We start from the raw sequence: 11,690 nt of genomic DNA, 5'->3' as shown, positions 1-11,690 counted from the left end.
TAACTACCTTGCTTGCTATGATTTTAAAAACATTTATTCACGCGCGGTCGCAAAAAAAGTTTCCTCCCCGCTTCGCCCCCCACCCTGTATAACTCACGCATTAGAGAAGCGGACTCTATGAGATGAAATGCAATGGACATTTATGTACAGATAGAAAGAGACGTTTGGGGCTGCGGACGGCCGCCATTGTTGGGCGTTGGGAATAGAAGGGAATGACTGATCAGACACATCAGGACATGAATAGAGATGAGAGCATGAAGCATAGAAGCTCTCTATTGACTTAAGAATTATGACTTTTCAAATAGGGCAAATTGCTTAATGACTGATTCAACGACTCGAGGAGTTCTCCAATAAGGTGAATAGCGTTGAAGGCTCGATGATTGGTACATGAAAACCTCTTGATAACAACAACCAAACTCCAAGTCAACACTCGTTTATAAAATCAGGGGTATAAAACACAACTTCAAAGCGCATTAGCAACAAACGGTAGTGAAACATGGACTCCGGTATTCCTTCCTTCATAACAATCGTATAATCATTGAAATATCCTGCAAATCAAGCATCCGGATCACTATCTTCCACGCAAGGCAGCTCCTCAAAGTCGGTCGCACGAGTCCGTAGCTCATCACGAGCAAGGCACACCGCAATAGCAATGGTCAGGGCATTCCAGATTCCCTGGTGCTCATCTTTGAAATCGACTTGGACCTGAAAACTGACATGGGCGTCGGATCCCTTGGAGGAATCGACTGTGAGAACGAGAACCCAGGTGTTGATGATAAAGAGACCGTATACCACGGGAGGGTGGCGACGGTAGGTGTGTCGAGGAGGGGTCTGAGGCTCTTCGGGTAGAGAGGGCGATGGGGACTCTGAATGGTATGACTCCCTCGAAAGCATCGTTGTCTTGGGGAGTATTCCTGCCGAGATACCGGGGTTCTTAAATCCAGGTTCGATCTTGACAGCGACTTCATGGGTTTCGGTGGTTGGAACTACGTTCCCACCTTGAAGATGTGAGCCTAGTCGGCTCTGAGCAGGCGTTAGCCACCCCCCAAACGATGTCGGCCCATCGTCCGGCTCAAGTTTGATTTTCGGAGATGCGAATACACTGGGCTTGATAACATCCCAGAACTGAGGGTTCCTATCCTCTCGGAGAAACTCTCGCTGGAGCTTTGCGAGAGCTCTCATACGTTTCTGGATGTGCTCGGTGATCTCATCCTCCAGCATTTTCGTGTCTACAATCTCCGTCAGGATGTTCGGAACAATGCGTAGATGCAGGTAGTCGCCGTCCTGTGCTGCCCAGCTCAGATACTTGTCGAGGTGTTGTTTGATGAGCTGCGGGACCTTTATCCGATGGCCACTCTGAATGGTTGTCCTGGTCGTTGCTGTGAGGTCCATGAGACGGATAAGGGCGGTTGTTGCTGGAAAAGAGTGAGCAATGTACTCCATAATAGGAGGATAAACATACCTCGAAAGTTATTTGAGTGAGCATAGATGATAGGAGGAAACTCATCCGAAGTTTGGAAGACAATGTCTGAGATGGGCACTCCTCTGAGATCGACATCCCACGTTGATGGAAGCATGGGCAGATCCTGTCGCATATACAGTATCTCAAAAAGTCGCTCTTCAGCAGGAGCCCAGGTACTGGCACCGGGATATCGCTCCTTTTCCAGCTTCATCAACTCTTCCATGCTGTTAGAACAAGCGACTTCTTCTTCATCTTCTTCGTCTATGGTCAGGAAACTGAGTTGAACATCTTCATCATCATAGCTCGTGGGACTCGACATCTTGCGAGTGTCTGCATCATAGTTGAGTCTCTTACGAGGTGAGACCCGAGCCGTCGGACTCAAAGAACGCTTTGATTTGGTGTGTTTTTGCATTTTGGGTGTTGATGGGGCATGAGGGCGGATTCGGAGATCGGTGTTCTTGTTGTTTTGTTTTTGTTGTGGAGAGAAAGAATAGGCTTCGTTTTATGTTGACGAGAAGGAGTAATTGTTGCACTGCGAGTACCCGTGAGACAACTGAGTTGGGGAGATGTCACTTCAACCCAGGTCAATGATTTTTGCCTAATGTGCTATAACAAACTGATAGAAAGATACTAGAAGTGCTGGAATAGCCTCTTTTACTCTTAAATTATTTGATATATTATTCCAGCCACGAAAATGGCCTCGTGAAGTGAAATGATATTCACCTTCTTACACTGCTGGATGCGGGGTGTGCACCTATAACATCTCCAATCCCCACACCCCTCCCGGAAGTTCACTTTTGCCGTTGAAGCCAATCAGAGCCAGTCATCGAATTTCTTCACATCCCAACTCAACTGTCGCCGACCACTTTTGAAAGGGCAAAACGACGACCATGGCAGAGGTAGCAAAGACTGTAGCTCGCCAATTGCCCGGCTTCAAGCTGGGACAGAAGCAGGTTTTTCTGTAAGTGTCTTTGATCCATCTCTACCTACAAATTCTAACAATCTCTAGGCCAAACCATGTAATCACCTTTCTTCGAAAAGATCACCTCCCACCAAACGAGGCCACTTTCCAGGTCCCTCTACGATTCACAAAGTTCGATCTCCGAGATTACCTCTGGAACCTATACAATGTCGAGGTCACAAAGGTCCGATCATACGTCAAGCAGCAACCTCTAACCCAGCGCAACTCCCACTCGCGCTCGTGGTACCGCCCCAAACCCCTCAAGGTCATGACTGTCGAATTGGCAAAGCCCTTCCAATGGCCCGAACTTCCCGAGGACAAAACACCCTGGAGCAACCAATTGTTCCAGATGCGCGAGGATATGCTGGAAAAGCGAAATAAGGAGCATATTGCGCAACAGCGATTCGAAATTCCTCTCAAGAGCAAGCAGCTCCCGTCGAAGGAGAGACAAGAGTTGGCCAATATGGCACAAAAGCTGTTATCGGGAGAGGAGAAGTGGACTAACGATGTTATCTTGGATCCTAAATGGGAGAAGATACTGAACAAGGAGGAGGTAGAGGTTAAGAAGGACGCAAACGAAGCTTAAACGACTACGAAAGGCGAATTACGACTTGAAACTGCAGGAAACTGCTAATGAAAAAGGCGGCAATTCTATGAGGAGCCACGGATGATGGACCTCTGTAGGATAAGCGGGCATCACAACTGTACATTATTGTAACTAGTCTTGGATGGGCAATGCATGCAGGCGGGTTAAAGACTATGAGCGCAAATATAGACGCTGAAAACTCGTATTTTTTTGTCTCATTATTCTATGTCCTGCCAATGTTCGGGCTGTTGAAAGCGCAAGACTTCATTCCCCCAAGCCCACCAACCAGCAGTCAAGTTGCGAGCAAAGATCTCGAGGCCAAGGCATTCTTTGCCGATGACATCTTGAAAGAGGCCTCGCAAATTGGGTTTTCGTGAGTGGACGTCAGGGACTGCCACGATGACTTTGGACCCGAGAGCATCTGGCTTCTTGCTTCCGATGCGCTTCGCTATAATGAGCTTTTCCCATGGCTTCCTCCAAGTTGACTCAATGTCGTAGAGCGGTTCACCTGACGCAGCAACCTTGAGCCACGTCCATTCAGCCACAAACTCAAGACCCCAAGCAGCAAATAGCCCTGTAGGGGAAGTCAAAAAGTCGTGAATACTGTGTTTATTAGTGACCCAGACGGCAACTAGTCCATCTGGTGCAAGATGAGAAGCTAGAGGAATGTGTAGCAAAAGGTCGCGCATCTCCTTGAGATTTGATACAGTAGCATACTTGTCTGTCTTTCTCCTGGCAGACCGGTTTGGCCACGGAGGATCTAACACAACAAGATCAAACTTGGGAGCTGACATGTGAAAAGTATCACGCATAGCCTCAATAGAGCCATCAAGAAACCCGGCTTTGTCTGGTATCAAAGGCGGCAGAGCTGATACTGACGGTGGTTGTTGTGGCTGAACAAACCGGTCCCGATGGAAAGGTCCAGAATATGAGTATGTGCTGGCAAGGTCCTGTAAGGCGCTGCTGACCGTTTCAGCAGTCATGAGCTCGGCCAACTGCGCGCCAGGAGATGCTGTCGCAAATGCCGAGTGGTCGCCTCCTCCATGCCGGGGCTCCGGGGTAGGATACGGACTTGCGGGGGGCTCTGCGGAGACGATGCGGCGGCGGGGGATCTGAGACGGGAGAACCTGGCTCTCTTCTAGAGAGGTGGGGATGTCTAGAACAATGAGGCTCCTATCTGGTCTCTCAAAGAGAACAGAGGAGTTTCGGTGGCTATTGGCCTCCATAACTGGCTCGGATGACTATTCTTCCACCTGCATTGGCATTTGCTTAACCCGCGGTTGAAGGAATAAATTTGCGGCGATGGTCGGCAAACCTCGGCTCGGTTATTGATCACCGGGACCGTTAAGCCTCGCTATGCCATTGACAGCCCTGCCCTGGCTGTGAATCTGCTGAGAAACGACAAGTTTTCGGTGGATTATCAGCGCATTAACCCACTGAAGTGACAAGTCTTGAACCCCTGATGGCCTAATTGCTCTATTTTCTAGGGTTCTGGGGGATCTCCATTTCCGCGAGCGTGACCACCTTTGCTAAGGTAGTGGAGGTCATTCACTTGTAAAAAACTAGTGGGGGACCTGTATTCGCCCACTGAGCGTCGGTTTAATGACGTCCAAGCCGCCTCTGACCGGGGAAATTCTGCCGCGCCGCATGCCGGTATCATCTCCAAAATCCTCCCCATATCCGAACTTCTTCATCCTCCCCGCAAAACCTGTTTCTACTACTCCTCCAACTTTTTGACAAGATCACCACCGAAACCGAAATACCTCAGTCGCGTTGGCTTCTAATATCGATCCCCATTCGACTCTGCCACGGCATGTCGCGCCCGTAGGCCTCGAATCCGTTCAACAAGGTCAGGCACGTGCTTCTGCGAGCCTCGGGGCCATGTCCTCTGCCGACGCTGCTCAGATGGAGCATGCCTCAATGGCCGATGTTGCGCGCAATAGAAATATACAGAGCCATGTCTCTTCTCACACACTCAGCAAGTCGCCAAAAGAGCCTCCTGTGTGTCCTACGGACCAGGAGACCGTAGCACCAAAGGCACAAATGAACAGCTTCGAATATGTCTGGAAATCTGGAGTTGCGGGTGGTTTAGCTGGCTGCGCTGTAAGTTTGTCAAAGTCGAAGACTGAGGCCTCCAGAAGTTTCTGACTGTTTGAAATAGGGCAAAACTGTCGTCGCACCATTGGATCGAGTAAAGATCCTCTTCCAGGCCAGCAATCCACGGTTCGCAAAATATACAGGATCATGGGTTGGTGTCGCAAGCGCCATGAAGGACATCCACAGATATGAAGGCATCACTGGACTCTACCGTGGACACTCAGCGACTTTACTACGAATCTTTCCTTACGCTGGTATCAAATTCCTCGCATACGAACAAATTCGAGCCATTATTATCCCCGATAAACACCATGAGACACCAATGAGAAGATTGCTCAGTGGAAGTTTGGCTGGTGTCACTTCCGTCTTTTTCACATATCCTTTAGAAGTTATGAGAGTACGACTTGCTTTCGAGACTAAACGTGACGGCCACTCTTCTTTGTCATCAATATGTCGTCAGATTTACAACGAGCAACCCGTTCAGAAAACAACAGCGACTCGACTACATAATGCGCCTGCGACGGTAAATGCTGCAGCGGAAGCGACAGCAGCGACAGTTGGGGCCATTGCTCCTCAAACAGGACTTATCAACTTTTATCGAGGTTTCGCTCCCACCGTTATGGGCATGCTTCCATATGCGGGCATGTCTTTCTTAACTCACGATACTGTTGGTGATATCCTCCGATCGCCTCGTTTTGCGAAGCACACGACATTACCGAAGAAGGCAAACCACCCTGAAGGAAAGCCAGCCCCTTTACGATCATGGGCAGAGCTTACTGCTGGTGGAATCGCCGGTTTGATATCTCAAACGGCGTCATATCCTCTTGAAGTCATTCGACGACGAATGCAAGTTGGCGGTGCTGTTGGTGACGGCCGTCGATTGAGGATAGGAGAGACCGCTGGTATGATCTTCCGAGAGAGGGGTATTCCTGGTTTCTTTGTTGGCCTCACCATTGGATACGTCAAGGTATTCCCAATGGCGGCGGTCGCATTCTACACGTATGAGCGCATGAAGCTTGTCTTTGGCATATAGATGTATTTGAGTACTACAGAACCATTGGAGGTCAGGATTGATTTGGCGTTGACGGAGTCATTGCGCGGAATGGAAGCGGAATTGCACACATCTTTTGGGATAGGTCTTTGATGAAGTCGAATAGGGGCATACGGCTAGGTGTACATACAACAAGAAGTACAATACCTTGTGGCTTTTATGATCAAGGTTTTCACGTGTGGAAACATGTCTATTCCCATTCAATATCCGTGAACAAAGGCTCTTTTGCTGTTTCATGGCGGTGCCTTTGCCACGCGCTATAAGATGAGGCGGCGGCCTCCGTGGTATCTTTGTGGTGTAATTCGTTCTGAATAGCGCGCCTTTTCTCATACTCTTACTGAATCTGGGAACCCGACGCCCTGTGAGCGTGGGATGTCGTCGTATTACTCATCGGGCAGGGAGTTCACCAGACCAAATAGCCGGGGCGAATAAGTGATCTGCACGAACTTTCTTAACGCCGTTGAGAGAGCTAACGCATATCCCGGGTAAGGGATCGCAGTTTACGGTTATGGCTCGCCCGCACGTGCCTGGCTTCCAAGGGTTTTCGAAGTGATATTCTGGCTGTGCAGACTCGAGATGATGGGGCGTGAAGGGTAGTCGTGGCGCCAAAGTGCTGGTGTATGGCTAGATGCGGACTAGAAATCATGGGTGTGCGACGGCTTCTAGAAGTTGGGGTTAGATCGATGGCAAGTATCTGTACTTGTGAGTGAGTTGAGCATGGGGGTTCTAAGTTGTCCGTCAATGATTAGTGTTTGTGATCCCTGGATTTTAGAGGATTTGTGCTCAGACATCGGAGACTGGGGTCAAGTACGAGAAGATGGATGTGAGCTATCTATGATTTGGCAGGTCTAGACGATATCGTCAATCTGATAGACTTTTTCTCCATACCTACCCAGCGAAAGAAATACTGCTCTATGACGTGGCTCACATGCAAGTTCTCTAGCTGCATCTCCGTGGTGTTGTGGCTATACCGGCAGTTGAATCAGTTTTACAAGTTACCCAAGAGAAACATGGGGACTTACCAATTAAAACATCTCCATGCACAGTAAGCACGCCAAACATGCATAGACGAATTACTACGCAGTAGGTGACATTCAATACTACTGTACAGTCACATGAAATGTTGTTCAATACTTTGGTAGCGTTCTGACTAGCAATACTCCCCGAGTAATTTACCTACCCTAGGGCAGTTCGAGTACCGTAGTCGAGTCAAGCTGCCCGGGTATGACGGTAATAACGGATCAACGTCAACACCACCAGGAACATGATCTACTTGATGAGTACAATGCAAAACACGGGGCGACCAGTCGCATCATCCTACAGAACGTGGATTGGTGCTGACTCTGCTGTCAATTGACGTTGAAGTTGGAGATGAGTTTATAGACCGTTGATTGGCCACATATGTGTTCAACCAATGACAGCCCGGCATAGGTCAAGCTAAGGGAGCTTGCCAAAATTCCAGGCGCAGCCTCAGCTTCAGCCTTTCATCTTCACTTCATCAAAGCTCCACCAGCAACAAACACGCTAGACTCTCGATTCGCGAACCATTTAGATTCTACTATTCGTCAATTGGTGTTTCTTGACCAGCACAAACACATAGAGTCTCTTTCAGCTGTGCTCCCTATTCCCGCGCGTCCATCTTCATCATGGCGTCCGCCGCCGACCTCGATGGACTCGTCCTCCTTCGCCAATCCATCTCCTCCAACGCGCCCTTCATCCCCACAGCATCAGCTGATGCTTCTGCGACCGAAGTTCCTCTATCCCAGGCGACGTACTTGCGATTCCCCGATCGGGATGTCGCCGTTCCCATCGACAACCCGACGCGCTTTGTGTCGCAAGACAAGCCTGTCGACTTGCGCAGTATCTACTTTGCTTGGCTGAATCGCGAAGTCGCTATTCCTGAATACAATGCTTCCGCGACAAAGCTCAACGAAGAACTGGCAGCCGCTGGTGGCTCGGGGAAGGTTCAAAATTTGGGTTTCATTGAGCGTCTGGATCTGATTACTTGGCTCGAGGGTGCTAGCGAAGAGAGCGAGTACATCAAGCCTTTGCCTAGTGACAAAGATGCGACGGCTGCTGGCGCGACCACAGCTACGACGACGGGCGCAGTGACTTCAACTGCTCAGTCGCGATCTGGTCGTGGTACTATGGACCCGAGACTGGCTGGTATCTACAATAGCGAACGAAAGATGGGCGATCGCAACACCGTTCTAAGGGGCATCAAACCTACGGTAAGTCCTTGCGACCTGAGAAATCCTTGAGTTTTGGTCTGACCTCGTTAGGACTTCTCCCATGTTCGCAAACTTGCTGCGCCATTCATCCAGAAGAAATACCAGTCTAGCTCCAGCATTCCCACTAACCCATCACTCGCCCTTAACCAAAAACCCCCTACAAGACGTCCAGACCCTATTATTCTTCTATCTCCTTCTGCTTCTTCTTTGCTTCGCCTATCAAATGCTCGATCGTTCCTCGAGGACGGCAAGTTCGTGCCTACTGATGGAGGTGGTGCGATGAGCAACATGCTTCATGTGCAGCGCATCATCCCCTCCATTGACCCAAATCGCCCAATGCGCTTCATTCTTGTAGAGGGTCCTGAAGCGTTCAAGCCCGAATACTGGAACAGAATCGTGGCAGTCCTTACCACTGGCCAGACTTGGCAGTTCAAGAACTACAAGTGGAGTGACCCTAACGAGCTCTTCAAGCACACACTGGGCGTCTATGTCGGTTGGCGAGGAGAGTCAGCTCCGGATAATATCCGCAACTGGGGTCACCGCGTCCTATCTACTGGTATTGACCGATGGCGAGGAGAAGGCCACGACGCTTCACGATTCCGTGATAAGGAGATCGTGGAGCAGATCTGGAGGGCCATTGAAGAGAACATGCGATACAGGGGTTGGAAAAAGGACAGGGCTCCCTCATCGATATAGTCGAAGGACTCGCATTTCTATGTACATGAAGTATTGCTAAAGACACGAGGCTCCCAGTGGATGGTTGCTTCACATAATGGAGCTATGGTCCAAATGGGAGAGAAAAGACTTGCATTCCCGTCTGTACCGAACATGCCTACAGGGTAAAGGCGAGGTACAGGGGATTAAAAGCGATGGCGTTAGAACGGTTTCTTGCTATGTAGACATGTTTATCTAGTCTAGTTATACGATCTGTGGCGAGTGGCATACAGGATTTCAGAACCCAGGTCAATTGATATTTTGTTTTTACAGCGGGTGTCGGTATAGCATCAGCAAGTGTTGAAGTGTTCTGATTCTGGAGTAAGACGTTACCCTGTTGCTACTGTTGTGTCAGCGGCATATAGATGTCGTTTCAACGTCTCCGACTCCGCGATGCCAAACTCTTACCCTCATTATGGACGATGATACCCAAGGAGCAGCATCGACTTGCTGGCACGAAACTGCATCCTTTCGATAGCTTACTTCCTCCATAATATCCGACTGGACGGTCACATATCAATTGCACACACATGCTTCTCTAGCCAACTCTACAGTTCACCGAGTCAAAGCTCTCCAAACAGAGCAACGCATCGCGAGTTTTAGTCACGACATATCGATTTGCGCAGATCCTACAGGCTGGAAAGGTTGCAGAAACCGCCGTATCTACGCCCGCAACAAAGACCCCAGTAGCTACATGACAGCGACTTGTCTATGTCAGTATGTAGCGGCAAGTAGGGCTTGACCTTGTCGATCGGCACTGCACACCCCCAAGGCAAAACCTCTTGGTCCAGAGCTTCTATCCAATGTCGAGCTTGAACTCGGGCGACCAATCTTGAGCTAAAAACCTTCAGCTTATTCCTTAAGAGTGTTCCCCACACAGAGCTTGCTACTGGCGAGTCTGGGGGGAGGTCAAGAGGTGCAGCACACGAGTCAGTCGTTTTTGTTAGGTCCAAGATATTCCCGGGCTGTCAGACTGGGAGATCGTCAGAAGGTCGTGGGAAAACCTGTTCAGAGCTATGTATCAGGTGGTCACTAGGTGCACTTGAGTCAAGCCCTGCCAATTTTATACCGCTGGTAGTCAAAATTCGAATATGATGGCGCGTATTTGGCCATTTATGTCTTGGGGCAATGATAACAAGTAGCGTAATGAGGTCTTAGCCACGACACAGGAGTCGAAGCTCTTTTCAGTGAGCACAGCCGCGATAAACCTCACATAATTTCATTCCTTTGTTCACCGCATGCAATAAGGTAGCATTCAGCATGTTGAATAGGAAATGCTCCGTGGTTTAAGAGAGATGGCGCCCAAGCATTGTCCACTTGGCGGCCGACGGCTTCTAGTGAGTGGAATCGCACGATGGATTCCCGCGGTGGGTGGACTTGGTGGATAGTACGCTTGGAAAAGAGGTTGAGCACGGATTTCAGCCCAGGAAATAGGGGGCACTCGCTGCATGTTTGAAGCAACCATTAGCCATTCAGACGAGTTGCATCACACGGCTGAGAACTACAACCTCTAGCGCTCTATAGCGACATGCCTGTCGACATGCATATCTTATATACCAAGATACACATATCGTCGAGCCAAGACGTGATTCGGACCTGGAAAATCAATCCCGAATGTTGGCTCCCGTCTACCAGATCGCCCGCTAGCCGCGTACTGCTGTCCGCAAGGCTAGTCAATGGCCAGGCCTCACTCTACAAGGGCGCATCCTAGCCTGCCGCCGTGCTGTACAGGAGTTGTTATTAGTTCGCCGACTCGAAACTCGTACCTCCGTAGCCTGACCTTGCTCGTTTTCATATCCGGTGGAGGGACCATATAATAGATATGATATAGTTACGCTTGCACTGGAGTTCGGGGTTCGCCGTGCCTAACCCTGTACTTGAGTGCCGATATGAAGGGTCTGCTACAATGCCGACAATTTCGTAATCACCAAGTGCCGTACCACAGGAGCTCGCGCCAGCAGGCCTACTAGCCGTCTAGCTGGCGATCGTACAAGGCCGTTGTCTTTGCAGGCGAACCAGGATAACGGTAAGGCTGTAGGCATGAGCATGAATCGTGCTGGAAGCTCAGATTTGCGGTCACACGTGACTGTCAATCTGCAATGAGAGAGCATCCATCAGGCAGCTGTATCCGCGGCTACCAGTAAGCTAGGATATCGAGTCAGAGCCTCTGGTCTAAGTGACGGGAGCGAAACTGTTGGTTGTCTGATCTGATGTTTTGAACAAGACGGGATTGTCTGCAGATTTTGTGGATATCGTCATCCCGGAATGGTTAGACGGATCTCTTCCGTGATCGCTTACCTCGTGCCATGCACATGGCAAAGTACATTGTACCCTCTCGCGTGGCAACTTAAAAAGCAGCATGAACAGGGGGACAGAATCAGATTGATTTGGAACCCTGCAGATGTTGGATTTTCGCGAATGTTGTTGGTGCGTAGAAGGAAGGATCTGGCGAAACAATGGATGTTCATGATACACAAGTTTCGTGACTCCACGAGAAGGCTGAACGTTTTGTCGACCGGATTGGGCGCTTTGTTTACGATTTCGTACCTACCCAGGTGTCCGGGCTCCGCAGAGTCCGTAAGTACAGG

General features: G+C 49.6%; 5 protein-coding genes across 5 annotated transcripts; 3 read left to right on the top strand and 2 right to left on the bottom strand.

Moving 5' to 3' along the window:
* Positions 1-555: 555 nt before the first annotated feature.
* On the bottom strand, positions 556-1,874 carry FTJAE_11834 (uncharacterized protein; the record flags this gene model as incomplete). The annotated part of the gene is made up of 2 exons (XM_037344819.1): positions 556-1,415; positions 1,463-1,874. The coding sequence occupies 2 exons, from the start codon at positions 1,872-1,874 to the stop codon at positions 556-558; spliced, it is 1,272 nt and encodes a 423-aa protein (XP_037201113.1).
* A 478-nt stretch (positions 1,875-2,352) lies between these two features.
* Positions 2,353-3,009, top strand: FTJAE_11833 (uncharacterized protein; the record flags this gene model as incomplete). The annotated part of the gene is made up of 2 exons (XM_037344818.1): positions 2,353-2,423; positions 2,472-3,009. The coding sequence occupies 2 exons, from the start codon at positions 2,353-2,355 to the stop codon at positions 3,007-3,009; spliced, it is 609 nt and encodes a 202-aa protein (XP_037201112.1).
* Positions 3,010-3,227: 218 nt separating this feature from the next.
* FTJAE_11832 (MT-A70 family) lies at positions 3,228-4,235 on the bottom strand (the record flags this gene model as incomplete). The annotated part of the gene is made up of 1 exon (XM_037344817.1): positions 3,228-4,235. One exon carries the CDS (start codon positions 4,233-4,235, stop codon positions 3,228-3,230), a length of 1,008 nt encoding a protein of 335 aa, XP_037201111.1.
* Positions 4,236-4,890: 655 nt separating this feature from the next.
* On the top strand, positions 4,891-6,139 carry FTJAE_11831 (coenzyme A transporter; the record flags this gene model as incomplete). The annotated part of the gene is made up of 2 exons (XM_037344816.1): positions 4,891-5,112; positions 5,171-6,139. 2 exons carry the CDS (start codon positions 4,891-4,893, stop codon positions 6,137-6,139), a joined length of 1,191 nt encoding a protein of 396 aa, XP_037201110.1.
* A 1,664-nt stretch (positions 6,140-7,803) lies between these two features.
* FTJAE_11830 (cell division control 73) lies at positions 7,804-9,084 on the top strand (the record flags this gene model as incomplete). The annotated part of the gene is made up of 2 exons (XM_037344815.1): positions 7,804-8,388; positions 8,440-9,084. The coding sequence occupies 2 exons, from the start codon at positions 7,804-7,806 to the stop codon at positions 9,082-9,084; spliced, it is 1,230 nt and encodes a 409-aa protein (XP_037201109.1).
* Positions 9,085-11,690: the final 2,606 nt, after the last annotated feature.

The sequence above is a fragment of the Fusarium tjaetaba genome (genome assembly GCF_013396195.1).
Source record: "Fusarium tjaetaba strain NRRL 66243 chromosome Unknown NRRL66243_c0000302, whole genome shotgun sequence".
Taxonomy (NCBI): Eukaryota; Fungi; Ascomycota; class Sordariomycetes; order Hypocreales; family Nectriaceae; genus Fusarium; species Fusarium tjaetaba.
The sequence above is the reverse complement of the archived record's forward strand: the minus strand, read 5'-3'. Positions and strand labels throughout refer to the sequence as shown.